The sequence below is a fragment of the Lissotriton helveticus genome, chromosome 10, assembly GCF_964261635.1.
Source record: "Lissotriton helveticus chromosome 10, aLisHel1.1, whole genome shotgun sequence".
In the NCBI taxonomy this organism is placed as follows: Eukaryota; Metazoa; Chordata; class Amphibia; order Caudata; family Salamandridae; genus Lissotriton; species Lissotriton helveticus.
In genome coordinates, this window is record NC_136071.1 from 46,740,146 (window position 1) to 46,760,790 (window position 20,645).

General features: G+C 47.8%; 1 protein-coding gene across 1 annotated transcript in view; it reads right to left on the reverse strand.

Moving 5' to 3' along the window:
* PCSK1N (proprotein convertase subtilisin/kexin type 1 inhibitor) overlaps positions 1-20,645 on the reverse strand; it is a 124,167-nt gene that overhangs the window by 14,503 nt on the left and 89,019 nt on the right. The window contains exon 2 of the mRNA XM_078664730.1: positions 18,126-18,790. Within this exon, the coding sequence (XP_078520856.1) occupies positions 18,126-18,790 (665 nt within the window). The remainder of the gene's footprint in view (positions 1-18,125; positions 18,791-20,645) is intronic.

The following is a 20,645-nucleotide window of genomic DNA, read 5'->3' on the forward strand; positions in this document are numbered from 1 at the left end:
CAGTGTGCCACATGGATGGTCAACATCACAGGAATACTAGACCACAGTGTGCCACATGGATGGTCAACATCACAGGAATACTAGACAACATTGTGCCACATGTATGGTCCACATCACAGGAATACTAGACCTCAGTGTGCCACATGTATGGTCAATCCCATAGGAATACTAGACCACAGTCTGTCACATGGATGGTCAACACTACAGGAATACTAGACCACAGAGTGCCACATGGATGGTCAACATCACAGGAATACTAGACCACAGTGTGCCACATGGATGGTCAACATCACAGGAATACTAGCCCACAGTGTGCCACATGGATGGTCAACATCACAGGAATACTATACCACAGTGTGCCACATGGATGGTCAATATCACAGGGATACTAGACCGCAGTGTGCCACATGTATGGTCAATCCCATAGGAAAACTAGACCACAGTGTGTCACATGTATGGTCAACACCACAGGAATACTAGACCACAGTCTGTCACATGGATGGTCAACACTACAGGAATACTAGACCACAGTGTGTCACACAGATGGCCAACACCACAGGAATACTAGACCACAGTGTGCCACATGGATGGTCAACATCACAGGAATACTAGACCACAGTGTGCCACATGTATGGTCAATATCACAGGAATACTAGACCGCAGTGTGCCACATGTATGGTGAATCCCATAGGAAAACTAGACCACAGTGTGTCACATGTATGGTCAATACCACAGGAATAGTAGACCACAGTGTGCCACATATATGGACAACACCACGGGAATACTAGACCACAGTGTGTCACGCAGATGGTCAACACTACAGGAATACTAGACCACAGTGTACCACATGGATGGTCAACATCACAGGAATACTAGACCACAGTGTGCCACATGGATGGTCAACATCACATGAATACTAGCCCACCATGTGCCACATGGATGGTCAACATCACAGGAATACTAGCCCACAGTGTGCCACATGGATGGTCAACATCACAGGAATACTAGACCACAGTGTGCCATATGGATGGTCAAAATCACAGGGATACTAGACCGCAGTGTGCCACATGTATGGTCAATCCCATAGGAAAACTAGACCACAGTGTGTCACATGTATGGTCAACACCACATGAATACTAGACCACAGTCTGTCACATGGATGGTCAACACTACAGGAATACTAGGCCACAGTGTGTCACACAGATGTCCAACACCACAGGAATACTAGACCACAGTGTGCCACATGGATGGTCAACATCACAGGAATACTAGACCACAGTGTGCCACATGGATGGTCAACATCACATGAATACTAGCCCACCATGTGCCACATGGATGGTCAACATCACAGGAATACTAGCCCACAGTGTGCCACATGGATGGTCAACATCACAGGAATACTAGACCACAGTGTGCCATATGGATGGTCAAAATCACAGGGATACTAGACCGCAGTGTGCCACATGTATGGTCAATCCCATAGGAAAACTAGACCACAGTGTGTCACATGTATGGTCAACACCACATGAATACTAGACCACAGTCTGTCACATGGATGGTCAACACTACAGGAATACTAGGCCACAGTGTGTCACACAGATGTCCAACACCACAGGAATACTAGACCACAGTGTGCCACATGGATGGTCAACATCACAGGAATACTAGACCGCAGTGTGCCACATGTATGGTCAATCCCATAGGAAAACTAGACCACAGTGTGTCACATGTATGGTCAATACCACAGGAAGAGTAGACCACAGTGTGCCACATATATGGACAACACCACAGGAATACTAGACCACAGTGTGTCACACAGATGGTCAACACTACAGGAATACTAGACCACAGTGTACCACATGGATGGTCAACATCACAGGAATACTAGACCACAGTGTGCCACATGGATGGTCAACATCACAGGAATACTACCCCACAGTGTGCCACATGGATGGTCAACATCACAGGAATACTAGCCCATAGTGTGCCACATGGATGGTCAACATCACAGGAATACTAGACCACAGTGTGCCACATGGATGGTCAATATCACAGGAATGCTAGACCGCTGTGTGCCGCATGTATGGTCAATCCCATAGGAAAACTAGACCACAGTGTGTCACATGTATGGTCAACACCACAGGAATACTAGACCACAGTCTGTCACATGGATGGTCAACGCTACAGGAATACTAGACCACAGTGTGTCACACAGATGGCCAATACCACAGGAATACTAGACCACAGTGTGCCACATGGATGGTCAACATCACAGGAATACTAGACCACAGTGTGCCACATGTATGGTCAACATCACAGGAATACTAGACCACAGTGTGCCACATGTATGGTCAATATCACAGGAATACTAGACCACAGTGTGCCACATGTATGGTCAACACCACAGGAATACTAGACCACAGTCTGTCACATGGATGGTCAACACTACAGGAATACTAGGCCACAGTGTGTCACACTGATGTCCAACACCACAGGAATACTAGACCACAGTGTGTCACATGGATGGTCAACATCACAGGAATACTAGACCACAGTGTGCCACATGTATGGTCAATATCACAGGAATACTAGACCGCAGTGTGCCACATGTATGGTCAATCCCATAGGAAAACTAGACCACAGTGTGGCACATGTATGGTCAATACCACAGGAATAGTAGACCACAGTGTGCCACATATATGGACAACACCACAGGAATACTAGACCACAGTGTGTCACACAGATGGTCAACACTACAGGAATACTAGAACACAGTGTACCACATGGATGGTCAACATCACAGGAATACTAGACCACAGTGTGCCACATGGATGGTCAACATCACAGGAATACTACCCCACAGTGTGCCACATGGATGGTCAACATCACAGGAATACTAGCCCACAGTGTGCCACATGGATGGTCAACATCACAGGAATACTAGACCACAGTGTGCCACATGGATGGTCAATATCACAGGAATACTAGACCGCTGTGTGCCGCATGTATGGTCAATCCCATAGGAAAACTAGACCACAGTGTGTCACATGTATGGTCAACACCACAGGAATACTAGACCACAGTCTGTCACATGGATGGTCAACACTACAGGAATACTAGACCACAGTGTGTCACACAGATGGCCAATACCACAGGAATACTAGACCACAGTGTGCCACATGGATGGTCAACATCACAGGAATACTAGACCACAGTGTGCCACATGTATGGTCAACATCACAGGAATACTAGACCACAGTGTGCCACATGTATGGTCAATATCACAGGAATACTAGACCACAGTGTGCCACATGTATGGTCAATCCCATAGGAAAACTAGACCACAGTGTGTTACATGTATGGTCAATACCACAGGAATAGTAGACCACAGTGTGCCACATATATGGACAACACTACAGGAATACTAGAGCACAGTGTGCATCGTGTATGGTCAACATCACAGGAATACTAGACCACAGTGTGTTACATGGATGGTCCACACTACAGGAATACTAGACCACAGTGAGCCACATGGATGGTCAACATCACAGGAATACTAGACCACAGTGTGTCACATGTATGGTCAACACCACAGGAATACTAGACCAGAGTCTGTCACATGGATGGTCAACACTACAGGAATACTAGACCACAGTGTGCCACGTGGATGGTCAACATCACAGGAATACTAGACGACAATGTGTTACACGGATGGTCAACACTGCAGGAATACTATCCCACAGTGTGCCACATGGATGGTCAACATCACAGGAGTACTAGACCACAGTGTGCCACATGTATGGTCAATATCACAGGAATAATAGACTGCAGTGTGCCACATGTATGGTCAATCCCATAGGAAAGCTAGACCACAGTGTGTCACATGTATGGTCAATCCCATAGGAAAACTAGACCACAGTGTGTCACATGTATGGTCAACACCACAGGAATATTAGACCACAGTCTGTCTCATGGATGGTCAACACTACAGGAATACTAGACCACTGTGTGCCACATGTATGGTCAACACCATAGGAATACTAGACCACAGTGTGCCAAATGGATGGTCAACACTACATGAATAACAATTTACAGTGTCCCATATCCAGAGCCAATACTGCAGGCATGCCATATGATGTGCACCCCATCTAGAGTCAACACCACAGGAATACTAGCACACAGTGTGCCACACTTAGAGTCAATATCTCAGGAAAGGGAGCACACAGTTTACTTAATTTAGAGACAGCATCACAGGAATCCCAGGCCACAGTGTGCCACATGTATGATCATTGCCAGAGGAATACTAGATCACAGTGTGCCACACGGATGGTCAATATCACAGGAATGCTAGACATGAGTGCCACATGTATGATCAACACCACAGGAATACTAGATCGCAGTGTGCCACAAGTATTGTCAACACCACAGGAATACTAGACCACAGTGTGTCACACAGATGGCTGACACCACAGGAAAAATAGACCACAGTGTGCCACACAGATGGCCAACACCACAGGAATACTAGACCACAGCATGCCACATGGATGGCCAACACCACAAGAATAATAGACCACAGTGTGCCACACGGATGGGCAACACTACAGGAAAACTAGACCACAGTGTGCCATGTGGATGGTGCACACTACAGGAAATCTAGACCACAGTGTGCCACATGGATGGTCAATACTACAGGAATATCAGACTACATTGTGCCACATCTAGGGTCAGTTCAGCAGGAATTCCAGTGCACAATGTTCCATAGTCAGAGTCAAAACCACAAGAATGCCCGTCCACAGTGTGCCAATCCAAAGTGAAGAATACCACAAAAATACCAATGGGCAGTGTGCCACATCTAGCGGCTTATTTACACGCCCATTGTGCTGTAGGTGAGTCACTTTTTTATTGCACCGGTGGGGCAGAGTATAGACCCATATCTACAAGGCTACACAAAGCCGCTTTATGTGGCATTTCATGGCATTATAGATATGGAGTAAGACAAAGCAGTGCAAGTCACTGCCTTGCCTTACTCTGCGTCAAAGAGGCGTTCCATGGCATTGCAGTGGGTGCTCCATGCAACCCCTATGGATTTTGATGCATTCCCAAATTTACAAGGACTTGTAAACATGGGAATACGTTAAAAGCCTATGCCTCCCCAGGCGAGGCGTAACAGGGAGAAATAACTTTATTTATCCTCGTTTTTTCCTCTGGAGCATTTTGCAGCACACATAGAAAGCGGAAAACGTCTCCTTTGATTGTTTTTGGGCAGGAAGGTGTCCCTTCCTGCACAAAAAGACATAGCTACCTTGTCTATCAGTGAACGTGCTGTAACCATCCAGAGTGCTTACTGCATAATGGCAACTTGAGGCAACACAACCGAGCGCAATAAGTCAACACCTGCAAATTATTACAGAACCAATACGAGAGAAACACTAGGCCACAGCGAGCTACAACCACAGGAACACTTGGCTACACCGGCCCCAAGCAAAACTTAACACAGGAATAGCAAGCATGAACTACACCCAGAGCGCAGACCAGAGCTTAGCAGGTGAATATTAGAGGCCAATGCCCGTGGGAATATTAAACTACAGTGAACCACCAGCAAACAAACATTATAGAGAGGCCGCATTATTGAGCACCACAGCCAGAGGTGATGCCATGGAGACACTGGGCCAAAGTGTGCAACATCCTTAGCAAATGAAGAAATGCTAAGGTGTGGAAAATTAGTACGGTCTGGTAAACATTATCTGCGCCATCTTGCCTTTTTCCCCTGATGCCACACTTTTTGTCGTGCGCACCCGCCATTTTAGGTGCCTCGATCAGAACAAACCCTTTTGCATGCCACTGGCCCCCAGCATAGCCCTCCTCCCTCACAAAGCCCACACTCTGACAACCCCCGCTCGCACATGCCTTGGGTCATAAACCCCTCTTCAGCGCAGCTCTGCCTCGGAACCCCATCCTGTTCCCAGCGCGACACTTCCCTTCATTCTTTTCATGGTCCCAGGCCCTTTGATGCAAACCCCCTTTTCCTGTGTGCCCGTTTGTCTTCCTCGTTCCCAGGCCACCACCTAAACTCTGCGGATACTGTTTATTGCCCCCCCGTACAGTAGGAAGCTTCCCTCATTGAAGGACCCTCGAGTTGATCAAAGCCCCCACCCTATGAGATCCGATCAAACCCCCCACATTCCGTGAATCGGCGGAATGTCCAGCTGCGCGATAATCATCACCTGTTGTGACCGGGGTGGGGACTTCTGCTGTATATGTGTGTGGGAACGGGCTGGGAGCGGGGGTTCCGAGAATGTCTTTCCGTATATCAAAGCCTTGCCAAGAATGTGTTGTATGTAATAAAGCAATAAACCTGTGTATAAGAGGCCAGGCCTCAGAGATGCGGTTAGAGCACCTCATGACGATACCTGCTGTCTGAACTGATGTGTTCTCCTCCGGAGAGAATAAACCTTGTTTCTTGCCTTCCCGTCTCCAGCGCCTGCCTCTTCATTGATTAATAATTCGTGGGTTAAAGAGGCGATACCGCCGGGCAAATATCGATTGTCCCTTGACCTTAGATTTAACAATTGGCGTCCCAAGCGTGGGGCCCATCAGCGACTCGTGGATCCAGTGGGAGAGGTCCTGACGACAGAGTGAACGACTGCAACGATCGGGAGAGCTCTTGCCCAATAGACCCTCGTCTGGCAGCCGATCATCCGAACTTCACTGGTTCCGAACAGACCTCTCCCGAGTGATCTACGGTCCTGACTGGGAACCATCAGGAGTGCTGCGAGAAATACAAAGAAAAGAGGACGATCGGGCGCTGGATTCGGAAGACAAGAAACTGTCCATACGGTCCGGGTAAGGTCGTGTAGACACGACGAAACACGAAATAATTGTTTAATTGTTCAGAAAATACTAGTATTACTCTTTGTTGACCTATTTGGAGATTCACTGTCTGCACACGAAGAAACAGTAGGCTCTTTCTCTTTGCAAACAGTGAAGGATAAGTAACGCAGCCAGCGTGCCTATCTTTCTCCCCCACTGATTGTTCATTTGTTCACGAATTATTTTCGGGAGATTTCCCCCTCCCACACTGATTAACGGTTTTTTGACCTCGAACTACTGTTCGCGGATTGTTTTCTGGAGATTCTCTGTCTACAAACAGGAAAGAACAGGTTCCCCTTTGCAGATAGTGAAAGGGTAGAGGACGCAGACCTTTGCGGATCTACTTATTCTCCCCACTGGTCGTTTATTTATTGTTTTGATATTGGTTCATGAGGTATTCACTGCCTGCAAACAACGTAGAATAGAAATATTCTGTCTAGTCTTTGCACACAGTGATAAGATAGGCAGTGCTGACTTTTTGTCCCTCGTTGTGAGCTGTCATGTCTGTCTTCTCCCCACTGGTCGATAGCTGGTTCAGCCCGGACCGTTTATTAGAGGTGGATCATCTAGCTCCGCTGGAAGGCACCCCTAATAAAGACATGTTCATAAACTATGGATTAGTTACCATAGCCTATAGTAAACTGTGGCACAGGTATACCAAAGAAAATCAAGAGAAACAGTGGCCACTGATAGGATCCTTCGATCTTGATAAAATAGAAACGTTAGAAATGGCCCTTCGTGATAATAAGACAACGCCTATTATGCTCGACTGCCTCGGTATGTGGCGCAAAGAAGCAATGCAACGAAAGAAAAGAGACGAGGACAGAGCAGGTAAAGAAACATATCGACAGGACGACCCCAGGACACAACGTCCCAAAAGTAATCCCCCGACACTGCGCACAGGACGGCCAGACTTAGGGCAAAACCAATGTGCTTTTTGTAGATAAGCCGGGCACTGGAAAGCCCAATGCCCGACTCTACTGAACGTGAGTAGGAGCAGAGGACCGACAGGAATAACAGGCCGGCAGAAAGGGAAAAGGCGCGAGACAAAGATGAATCAGACTGACATGGACTGGCCAGATAGAACCACCACGTTCGATTATGCCCGATGGCACAGATTTCGCCAGGCCGATTTCAGCGACATGTTCGAGTCCTCATAGATCAAACAACGATAAGACGGGAAAACCCAGTCTAGCTCTAAATTGACAGACGACAAACCCCGAAGAAACCCGAAAGAATAATGTACACACATGATCAAGCATCCTTACGTTTAGCCAAGTAGGGAAAAGTTTAGGGTATTTCGAGGTAAGGGTTACACAAGTATCCTTCGCCGAGAGGACTAGGGATATTGCCAATGTCTGAAAACCTACTACCTCCTTTCTTCCGCATCCTTATAGGCATATAACTAAAGCCTGCCCCATTGCTCTAACAAAAAGTATGCGCAGCATATAGAAATAAGATAATTATGGCCAATAACTGTTTTATGTTTGTCTTGGGTCTTTTTATATAATATTTGTACTGTCTCCCCGTCTGAGTTTGTGTGTACGTGATGCATGAATCTGCGTTATCCCTCTGCCTGTGTTACCGTGTTACTTAAACTTCTGTTAACAGAAGCTTTAGCATGGAACAACCTGGAAAGAAAGGAATGGGAAAACGAAATCCGTAGGCCACTGATGAACTTGAACTTTTATTTAACATAACGAACAAGAAACAAATAACAGTACGTAATAATAACACCTATCAATGCCCTAACAACAGAAAACGTTTGAAACAAGAATGGTAAACTAGAAAATGAAAGTCAGCAGAACATTCGCCCCCCCCCCCATTCTGGAACCTTCCAAAGTAGGGCAGGGTTACGGCTACGCCCAGCCGGCAGCAACCCATATAAGGCGGGTCCTGCTGCCAATAGTCGGCCAGGAAATCGTAACATAGGGTGGAGCCGGAGGAGAGACAAGGGCCAGCGGGACCCAGCCAGGGGATCACCTTGACCACATCGGAGAGTTGTAGGGGGGGGAATGTCTATGTCCTCGACCCCTCTCTCTCTCTCTCCCCCAGTCCGGCCACGGTGGCGCGTGGGAGTTTCAGGTAGTCCCGCCACATGTCTTCCCGGTCCGGCCACCAATGGCCGGGGACTGGGGCCAACTGGATCCGGCTACAGCCGATGAGCCAAGGAACCCGTTCATGGGACCAGAGCAAGGGGGCGTCCGGCCGACATCCACCGGAAGCCCGGCCCAGAGAAGGACGGGACACTTCTTTCTTTTCCCCTCTGTAATGGCCGCAGCAGCACGCCCGGCGCCACTTGAATAATGGCTGCGACAACTCTGGGGGGAGGGATGTCTTGTACATACCTCCGCGAAAATTAGTCCAGGTCGGGCTGGGAGGGAGAGGCGACGCGGACGAGCCTCTCCCACCTCCACGGATAGGAGGTTTCCCAGCCCCCGGCCCGGCGCCGAACTCCTCCAGCCAGGCGGCGGTGCCGATACTTGCGCAGCACCGAACATGCAACGGCTGCGCCAATACCCGCACAGCACCGAACATGCACCGCAGGTGGCCATACTTCCGCAGCACTGGACATGGGTTCACTCCAAAAGGTCTCCTCCACTCTTGCAGACTCGACGAAGGGCGGCTGCTGCAGGCCTCAAAATGGTGTCTGGGCCCCCTGGAAGGCGGGTCTCGGCCGCTAGAGTAACTGTGAACAGCAACGTAACTCGGGCGCTTGCCCACCGGGGCACGAGCCCCCACCTCCGACAGCACCCCCACAGCCTTGAAGATTCTACAAAGGTCCCAGGAGCCCTCGGCCCCTGCAGGCTTCCGGTGAGGAACAACTGCCTTGATCGCTAACAAAATAAGCATGACATAGTCACTCCTTCTGTTAGCATGAATTCTCGAACTGCCGAAAAGGACTCTGGTCCAACTGCCGGTTGTAGGAAACATTTTTTCCTTGATACTACTTCCGGACTAACCCGGCCCCGCCCAAAATGGCGCCGGTAACAATAGGAACTTACGAACGCCTCGTGGTGTTTTCTTTTGCTAAAAAAAAGACTCGATGTTCCGAGATATGTTATGATCCTTTGTACACTTGACGGAAAAGAGGAAGGATTCACTCGACGAACATGTAAAAGGACCTCGTGAAAAATGTTTTTCAATGTACGATTCATTATGATATTATCATGTCTGACATGTAATCTCGCTTATGACACACTCCCATGATATACCTATAGGAATTTGATTACAACTAGTCCAACTGTGTTTCCAATTATGAAATGAATGCCCCTTGGTCCCTCAACTATTCGATAGACGTTTTTAGTTCACTGCGAATGAATGAATGAACCTTTTTTAAACATGTTTTTAATCCTACAAGATAGCCCCCCCCCCTCTACTGTACGCACTTTAGCCATTGCCGTATCCGGCCAACCCCGATCACACTGTCCTATCAACATGCTGAACGATTGTGCAAATAAAGGTTTTCGAAACTATGAACGGGTATTGCATGCTTTATTTAAAATGTGGGATCGGCGGGAGAGTTTTTCTTTTCTGTGCACCCTACTCTGCTCTCTCTTTAAGGTTAATAGAAGATGGTTGCCCAGCCCCGGATGGAGGATCGAATCTAAGACACGACACTCTGCCGTCAAATATGCGACTGACTCAGGGACTCGCGCATGGAGAAAGACCTCGATTTCTGGGGTTGGGTAAGGCAAAACGGTGTAAAAGATGGAATATAAAGGATGGGTAAAGTGAAACGATGTAAATGATAGAATATTATAAAGATACGACACTCAAAGGTACTAGGGAACAGAGTTGACCGAAGAGCTGATAAACCTTAGAACATCACAGCGTTGGAAGAGATTTAAGGACCCCGATAGCTAAGTACACCTACCAACTAGAAACCTCGCGCTAAGTGCTTCTGATTCTCTAACGTTTTCCTACTTACAGCCTATAAGGACACACTGCCCCCCCCCCTTGGCTCCAGAAACCACAACCCCAGGGATTCTATCCCGAGGAGATAAGACGAGTATGAGGTAAGTAAAAGACCTTCGTACCCGTGCTTTTGATATGCTCGAATGTTGTCCCCCTCCCCTCTTTTTCCCCCCCCCTGCAGGCCACATCGGAATCACGACCAAGGTATGGTGAAGATCTGAAGCCTCGCCATGTCTGATACACGAAGCGGACTAACACTGCCTGGTGGCACCTAAACACACCCACAAACTGCTCTTGTACCAAAAGAGCCAATAAATTGTATGACATGATGAAAGCGATCACCCTTAATCCGTGTTGCGTGAATGGACACCTGTCACGTATGTCTGAAACTATGAGATGATGTTTGTGTATGACTGACGCGTTGACTTAACTGGTTAAAGGACCGAGAATGCAAGAAATGCGACACAATGGTGCCCTTTTTACTCGATGCATGTCCCCTGTACCCGGCCTAATGCTCGTCCATCCCAAACTGCATGCTTTCAACATTCTAACACAGACCCGTAATGTCTTATGTTATATAATGCGCTGAATAGCCTATCTTAATGCACGGCCACTCCCCATGTCGCACGTGTACTATTTAGCCTGTTGTTGCACATCTCTCTCTCTCTCTCTCTCTCTCTCTCTCTCTCGCTCTCTCTCTCTCTCGCTCTTCCGAACGACTAGCACCTAAATTGGCAAACCGCCACCCCTAGTGCACCACCCAATTGGCTCCAAATACCACAAGTATTTGCTCAAAATTTATCCTAAATAAAAATCACCCTGACGCCGTGTCACTACCTCTCCTTTCTGCTAAAAATTGATGAAACCGAGATTTGGCCATTAGGGAAAGGACAGGTAAGACGACTGAGGTTCCCTAATCTGACCCGAAATAAGGGAACTACATGTCAGCGGCTCCTGTGTTATAAAAAGATGCCTCAGATAACGCGACCTTCCCCGTCCCGAATTGTCGCAATACCCAAACAGTAAAGGTGATCGAAACATCCTTATGTTCCCGGAACGCCCCCTGTTTCGTATCAGCTGCCCCAGACGAGGGTTATAAAACTGTCCCTCACCCCCGGTCGTAAGAGATGGGTCTATTTACGCCCTTACTACAGTTTTCTATGTCCCTAGTTGTTTCCCATAAGACCCCTGTCTTTTCTAATTAAGTAGTCAGGCCGTAAGAGGCTACGTAGGAACCAGAATGATGATTTACAAAGTTAAAGATTAGACCGAAGCGAAGAAATCATTGCAATGAACCCTGTTGAAAGCGAAAATGTTTAGTTGAAAGGCAGGATGCATTGATAGAATGAAAAATGTTTAGCCTATGTTCGTCCCTCAGCAAGATACCTGTCAGACCATGGTGATAGCCCACAGCACCCTTTTTAAATATAAAGCCCTGGAGAACGGTATAGCTTCGTAAGGCTCGTATTAAGAAGGTGGGTCTCCGTCAGAAGAACTGACGTAACTGTAATGCAATAAAAGGTGCCAGATCTCGTCCCACGACCAACAAACACCAAAGAAATAGCTGTGAAGGAAAGTTATAGTAAATCCAGCAGGCCCTTCATCAATCATTTATATGTTAGTTGCGAACCCTAATATAACGGACGTTTCCATTTTTGCCTGGAGCTGGGAGAGAAATAGACTTATGTGATTACCTTCCTCTGCCAATTCTCTAAAGACTGTCTTTTCAAACTCATTTAAGGGTACGACTGTCGGAGGACAGAAGGACCGGATGTGGGAGCACGTGGCCTGACTACAGATCGTGGAACATCTGCGACATTGGCCAAGGCGAGACCGCGACAGAAAGGAGTTGCAGGACGAGGCACTGTTTCCATCAAAGTGAGAGGAAAGGGCTGACCTGATGCCCCTGCTCAATGTTCAACGTGTGCCGAAAAGTCCCCGCTCTCTGAATTCGGTCATGAGCCCGCCTACCTGAAATTTCCGCCCCCCTGATCTGTTCCCGATTTGGCCCAGCTCCATCCCCCCTTTTTTCTCCGACCTACCCTATGGACTACACACTCTTCTTCCATCTGAACCTTTTTGACAATCAACTCAAAGGACACAGGGCGAAAAGGACCTCTTTGACCAGAAACGCGAGGAAAAGGTCGTGCCCTGCAACGCAGGACCTAGAATAGAGCTGGACCCGTAGCTCCACCGCCGGTGCTCCACAGCGCCAACAAAAGACGACAAAGAATGCTGAGAACTCATTAACTTCAAACATTGACACCCTCAATTATCGTTTCTACTACGTCTCATTTCTCTCCCAGCCACCATTGTATTAATTATGCTCCAACCAAACATGAACAGAACTCACATATGTAATGACCTATCAATTTACATTCCGAACGACTATAAGCAGCTATGAAATGTACCCAATGCTCTCACTACAGAATCATCTTTGTCTGTTATTGCATTACTATGGCTTTCCTGCAAACGAGTTTTTATCGATAGACCCGCCTCCTAAGATGAAAGATTTTAAAATGTAATGTTTATAACTCCTTCACCTGGGTACCTACTTCTTTTCCTATGACCACCACAGTCGACATGAATTGGAAATAGGCCAGCAAGATGTCTTGGATATGTTAAAGGGAGGACTGTGGAAAATTAGTACGGTCTGGTAAACATTATCTGCGCCATCTTGCCTTTTTCCCCTGATGCCACACTTTTTGTCGTGCGCACCCGCCATTTTAGGTGCCTCGATCAGAACAAACCCTTTTGCATGCCACTGGCCCCCAGCATAGCCCTCCTCCGTTACAAAGCCCACACTCTGACAACCCCCGCTCGCACATGCCTTGGGTCATAAACCCCTCTTCAGCGCAGCTCTGTCTCGGAACCCCATCCTGTTCCCAGCGCGACACTTCCCTTCATTCCTTTCATGGTCCCAGGCCCTTTGATGCAAACCCCCTTTTCCTGTGTGCCCGTTTGTCTTCCTCGTTCCCAGGCCACCACCTAAACTCTGCGGATACTGTTTATTGCCCCCCCGTACAGTAGGAAGCTTCCCTCATTGAAGGACCCTCGAGTTGATCAAAGCCCCCACCCTATGAGATCCAATCAAACCCCCCACATTCCGTGAATCGGCGGAATGTCCAGCTGCGCGATAATCATCACCTGTTGTGACCGGGGTGGGGACTTCTGCTGTATATGTGTGTGGGAACGGGCTGGGAGCGGGGGTTCCGAGAATGTCTTTCCGTATATCAAAGCCTTGCCAAGAATGTGTTGTATGTAATAAAGCAATAAACCTGTGTATAAGAGGCCAGGCCTCAGAGATGCGGTTAGAGCACCTCATGACGATACCTGCTGTCTGAACTGATGTGTTCTCCTCCGGAGAGAATAAACCTTGTTTCTTGCCTTCCCGTCTCCAGCACCTGCCTCTTCATTGATTAATAATTCGTGGGTTAAAGAGGCGATACCGCCGGGCAAATATCGATTGTCCCTTGACCTTAGATTTAACAATGGGCCTCATTTACCATAGTTTGAAGCAAGCCAGCTCCGCAAGCCTTCCTGCTGCGCTGCCGTGCGTCAAAAGAAAAGGGCAGGAATGCGCTGTATCTACAAGATAACAGCACATTCCTATCGTTATACCCTACGCCAGCGCACAAATAGCAGCCGTGTGCAAGCGCAGACACCCTTGCATCATTTTGCAAGGGTGCCTACGCTGAGGGGATGATTGCTTTTGTGCCGAAAGGGACACCTTCCTGCACAAAAAAACAATATTTAAAGGCATTTTCCTCTTTCTATGTGTACTGGTGAATGCCACATGCATAAAAAGAGTAAAAAATGAGGAGAAATAAAAGTATTTCTCCTCTTGCGCCACTCCTAAGCCTCCCCTGGGGAGTCGTAGGATTCCGATGCATTCACAGGTTAACACGATGTTGTGAATCTGGGAATGCTTCTAGTTCCATGGATGTTGCGTGGGAATAGCCAGAGCAACACCCATGGAACGCCCCTTTCATGCAGAGAAATGTGTGAAATGAAAACACCATTGCAAAGCCATGAAAAGTATGCAGGGTGACTTTACATGGCCTTATAAATATGAAGAAGCCCGTTGCGCTGCTGGTTCATCAATAAAAGTGGCGCACCGGAGTTGCAAATGGCTTGTAAATAAGCCCCTAAATGTGAAAAGGACTCAAGCAAAGTAAGCCACAGGAATACTAGACCACTGTACGCCAAACTACGCAGGAATACCAACCACTGTATGCCACACTCACAGAAATCCCAGACCACTGTACGCCACACCCACAGAAATACCAGACAGACCACTGTACACCACAACCACAGGAATACTAGACTACTGTACGCCACACTCACAGAAATACCAGACCACTGTATGCCACACCCACAGGAATACCAAACCACTGTACGCCACACCCACAGGAATACCAGACCACTGTACGCCACACCCACAGGAATACCAGACCACTGTACGCCACACCCACAGGAATACCAGACCACTGTATGCCACACCCACAGGAATACCAGACCACTGTACGCCACACATGCAGAAATACCAGACCACTGTATGCCACACCCACAGGAATACCAGACCACTGTACGCCACACATGCAGAAATACCAGACCACTGTATGCCACACCCACAGGAATACCAGACCACTGTACGCCACACATGCAGAAATACCAGACCACTGTACGCCACACATGCATAAATACCAGACCACTGTATGCCACACCCACAGGAATACCAGACCACTGTACGCCAAACTATGCAGGAATAGAAGACCACTGTATGCCACACCTACAGGAATACCAGACCACTATAAGCAACACCCACAGGAATACCCGACCACTATAAGCAACTCCTACAAGAATAGCAGGAGTAGCACACTCGCCACTGCTGAAAGTAGGCTATAATTTTTTACCTATGGAATGGCTTTGCCTGCAGAGAGAACTGCACGATCTTGCCTTGTGTCCTCCAACCTCACCGAGTGTATCCAACCATGATGTTCTCATGACTTAAGGTTCTCCATCCCCTGGCGATCTTTCTCCTCTTCCTTGTCCTCACTCACTCTGACACAAGCCTTCCACTCATCCTCTTTTTTGTAAGAAGATCCCTGTGCACTGGTGACACTCTGCTGAATGTCCACCTGACTACGCAAATAGATCTGCATCTCAAGATAGGACCTCTCGCTGGGTTTAAAGACCATCGGAGAGTCCGGGGCACCAGAGCAAAATGAATCACTGGACACTGATCCTCAGCCTCCTCTTCCAATTTACTTCAATCAGGATTTAAATGTTTAAATTAGGAGTATATCTTTCATATGTAATAGAAGCCCATCCCATCTCAAGGTGGCTATCAAGGTTGTTGTGTTCTAATATTGGATCCCGCTCTCCTTCCTGGAATGATTAAAAAAATGGTCACCCTTAAAGGATAAGGAACAGGGCAGAAGCTAGGGCTTAGATTTACTGAGCAACTAGGCAATGCAAGCCCTTAAGTCAAATTTACTAAGCCACACAAAGCCACCTTGCGTGGCTCTGAGTGGCTTTGTAAATCTATCACAAAGCAGCGGAAGTTGCTACTGTACCTTACTCTGCCCTGGGAAGGTATTCTATGGGTGGAGCGTGGGCATTCCCATGCATCCGCCATTGGATTTGGCCCATTCCCTGGGAGTGTGTCAAAATGGCCGGCCATCCCAACAGAGGTTCAACAAGAAATATCTTTATTTCTCCTTGTTATTTCCTCTTTCTACCTGTGCAGCATTCTGCAGCACACATGTAAAGAGGGAAATGCCTCTGAGGATTGTTTTTGTGCAGAAATGCGTCCCTTCCAGCAAATAAACATTCCTGCCTGTAACGCAGGCTCTCTTGCACCACGGCACAAGGGTGCCTGCATTGACTCTAGGCAGCCAGTGCAGAGAGAGAGCAGAAATGTGTGATATCTTGGTAAACATGGTGCATTCCTGCTCTCTCGTGATGCAGGGCAGCAAGTTTCTCGCTGCGTTGCCCCAAATATTAGTAAATCTGAGCCCAGATGTACAGTGAGCTTGTTTTTGATTCCTGAGAAGTGCAAAGACAGATGTTTATGCTTCTTAAATCTATTGTGATCTGGTGCACATCTTAAATCCAAGGGTGGGGCCTTCCCCTGAATGGCTGCCTGTGGTCCAAAGACTCTTCACTCGCTTCTCTGTATTGCGGGTGGGACAAAGCTATCACCATGGAAGACCTTATTGTCTGTCTTAGGCAGTAGTGACAAAGATGGAGGTCAAAGGTGTGCTTGACTCCTTCTTGAATCAAGCACACTTACTTGACCAGAATTCTCTTGGCCACTGTTGACAGTGTAGAGATGCCAGAGCGGGCGAACCTTCGCGAGTGTTTGTACATTCAGGAGCAAACAGCCTTTGTTAAGATCAGTTGTAAACAAGTGAGACCCTTGGCTGGGGTCCAGGCAGATACTTTAACCAGAGTCTGCTCCAGACTCTACAAAGGCTTTGGGTTATTATTTGATGGTCAAAAACAAGATAGGAACTGCTGATCAAGCTATCGATGATAAAAGTAGTTAATTGACAGTCATATTCAGGGCATCAGGCGCCTTTGCTATCTGAATAGGACCAATGGCCTGATTTGGAGATAGTGGTAAAGCATGATCCTCCAAGAGCTACCGCCTCGATGCATTGTAATCCAGATGCATTGAGTACTCACTCCATGGTGGTGTAACCCTGTGATTGTTAAACTGATGAGTTGGTGTTGAGTCACTATTATTGGCTGCAAGTATTCCTTTATGTGGAATGTTATTGAGCTTTATCAAAATGTATAATGGTCAGAAGTTAAGGAATGCTTGATTTGAGTAGGCCTTTCTGGAGAAGTGTGGCTCAATGGTTAGAGCGGCAGACCCTGATGCAGAGGTCTAGCCCGGGACCAGGGTTCAATTCCCCGCCTCGGCAGGTCTTGGGCTCAAAAAATTCCATGGACCTGATAATTCTCGCCTCGGTGCCTATTCCAATCATGGCGTCCCACTCGGCAACTCTGGGCAATAGCTTGCTTAATCTCCACAATGGCCCCCACAACGCTAAGGATGCCTGGCCTCCACCTTGGGGGTGCCCAGGAGTGGACACCTCACAGGGAAAGCCAGGATGGGTTCCTCAGCGGTATTCGTACAAGCGCCTTGAGACCCTTGCGGGTGAGTAGTGCGCTATACAAGTATCAATTTACATTTACATTTACATATGAGAACACCCCTTCCCCACCCTCACCCATGGTACCTTCCAATCCAGGGCACTCATTGTTTCCCAAGCCAACCATCAAAGAGTCAGTCACATTCAATAACAAGTCACACCGGTGTGTACCTTAAGACTTCCTCATCCATTTGCCCATCTTCCTCGTTGGGTTCCTCCAGATCCATGCGGGAGGGGGAAGCTTCAAAGCCGCTTTCTTGTCGGTATCTGTTGAGGAGGGCCTGCGCCATCTGCGCATTCAGCTGGCTTCTAGAACTGGGGGCCTTGGCCATGTTGGATGCCAAAGCCGTCTCATCGTAGTCAGGGTAGGCACCTGGGAAGCTGTTCTCCGCCTTAGCTGCCCTGGACTGCCCTGCAAGCTGGTCGCTGTAGCCTCTCGCCTGGTTCATGTCATTCCAGAACCGCAGTAGGTTGGCCAGGTAGAGGGCCTCCTTGTCCCTGCGCCTCCCTTCCTCCATCATCTGCTGTAGAGCTAGGCGCTCCTCCTGCTCCCGTCCGCTTGGCGCCAGCCGTTCCATGCCTGCCTCTGTCCTGCCCGTACTGCCTAGCCGCTCCAGTGCCTGGGCCAGCCTTTCATCCTGTTGCAGCCCTGCCAGCCTTGCCATCATCGCCTCGCTCATCTCTGGATAGTAGGCCTCATTGGTTCGCATCGCCTCTGCCTGCGGATAGGCCATCATCTCTGCTTCGTAGGGCAGGCTCATCTGGAGATCACGCCGGAAGCGCCGGGTGGTTCCCACGTCTTCTTGGCCAGGACTCCGTGGCCCATTTGCCAAAGGCTATGGAGCAAAAAAGGAGACATTGTCAAAGAAAAGGGCAAACAGGTACCACATTGTTAAACAATATATAAGGATCTGAGGAGTTAAGAGAGTGAATCTCAAGTTCACGCGGTGGTCAAAGAACAGCTTAAGAACTAAAGGCCTCATTAGGAGTGCCCCCTTAACCAAATCGCTACGGCGGCTATTCCGCCGCAGCGCTAAGGGGGAGGGGCGGCCGCGCGGCGGCCGCATGCTGGTGATGGAACCACTCTGTCATCAGCCGTGGTTGGGCTGTGCTCTGGCCCCGCCCGCTCAATAGAACGCCCAGCGCAGTCGCGGAAACCGTGCCGCGCTGGCGCGGCGGCCGGACCATGACGGAACCGCTCCATCATCAGCACAGCGCCACCGCAGCTGATAACGGAGCGTTTCTGTCATCACCATACAAAGGGTTAAGTAGGCCTTTATTCTCAAGTCTTGGAGTTACAAGGGGTACTGGCAACTCTAGGCTGTAAGGAAATTCTGCCCCATTAGGAGTTGGATCCTGATGGTCCATTAAAAACTGAATTACCAAAGAAATGTTTGAATGTGGCTCAAATACCCCTGATAATTTCTCAAAGTAAGGAGGTCTGCAATGTTCCAGCAAATCCTAGGATTTTGATGGATTTGGTAACTGCAAGTTCGAACGATTGCCATCAAATTGTTGTGGATATTGTAATAACACATTTCTATGTAGTGTTTCTTCTGAATCTTTGTCTTCATGGACTTCTGAATAAATAGACCAACCTCTCACACCAGGATCAACAACACTTTTGCTCATAAGTCATTAACATTTGTTTAAAAACAAAGCTGAGATGAAGTTATGGTTATGAAATAAAACATGAAACCCCTAAAATTGACCAGTTATTGTCAGATACACAAAGCGGTGTAGCTGGGGGGCGCAAACTTAAGGGCCGCCCCGGGTGGCAGTACGGCTGGCCACTCCAATGGATACACTACACATATTTCGCATCCACACCATGCGGATGTATGACGATACAATGCATACTTGTACAACGCATACCATTACAACGCATTCCATTACAACGCATGACATTACAAAGAAATTTTAAAAACGACATTTACAACGCATTCCATTACAACGCATACTACCTTTACAACGCATACCATTACAACGCATAACATTACATTGCATGTTTGGTAAGTATTGGATAGTGTAGGGGTAAAAATTACCATTCTAACTCCAGGGGGTGCACCAGTAGGGTAAGTGTTGGATAGTGTAGGGGTAAAAATTACTATTCTAACTCCAGGGGGGGGCAACAGTAGGGTAAGTGTTGGATGGTAATGTTATGCGTTGTAATGGTATGCGTTGTAATGACTGCGTTGTAATGACATGCGTTGTACTGGTATGCGTTGTAGTGTCATGCGTTGTAATGGTTGCGTTGTAATGGCATGCGTAGTAATGGATGATGCGTTGTAAAAGTTTCGTTGTAATGGTAGTGCATTATAAAATTTGCTTTGTAAAGGTTGTTTCCCCACCATGCACTGCTCATGATCTCACAGGATACTACAGAGGACATCTCAGATTACATCATTGATGACATCAAAGATAAATACTGAGAAAAATATCTGAGGGTGCTTCATGACAGATCTATTCTGCCTTGTTCCTCCCTCTAGGTTTACCCCATCATGGTACCCTCTGCATAGCACTCTGACTTGTTTCCAGAGGAGATCTTATTTACATTTGAGAGCTGGGAAAAGAATTTGTTGAGAACAAAGGGTTGGCAGAACTCACAAAGTTTCACTCCAAGGAATTCCACTGAGTTACATTAAAAGGTCCCAGAGATTCCACAGAGTTCCGCGAAAGGGCGGAAAACAG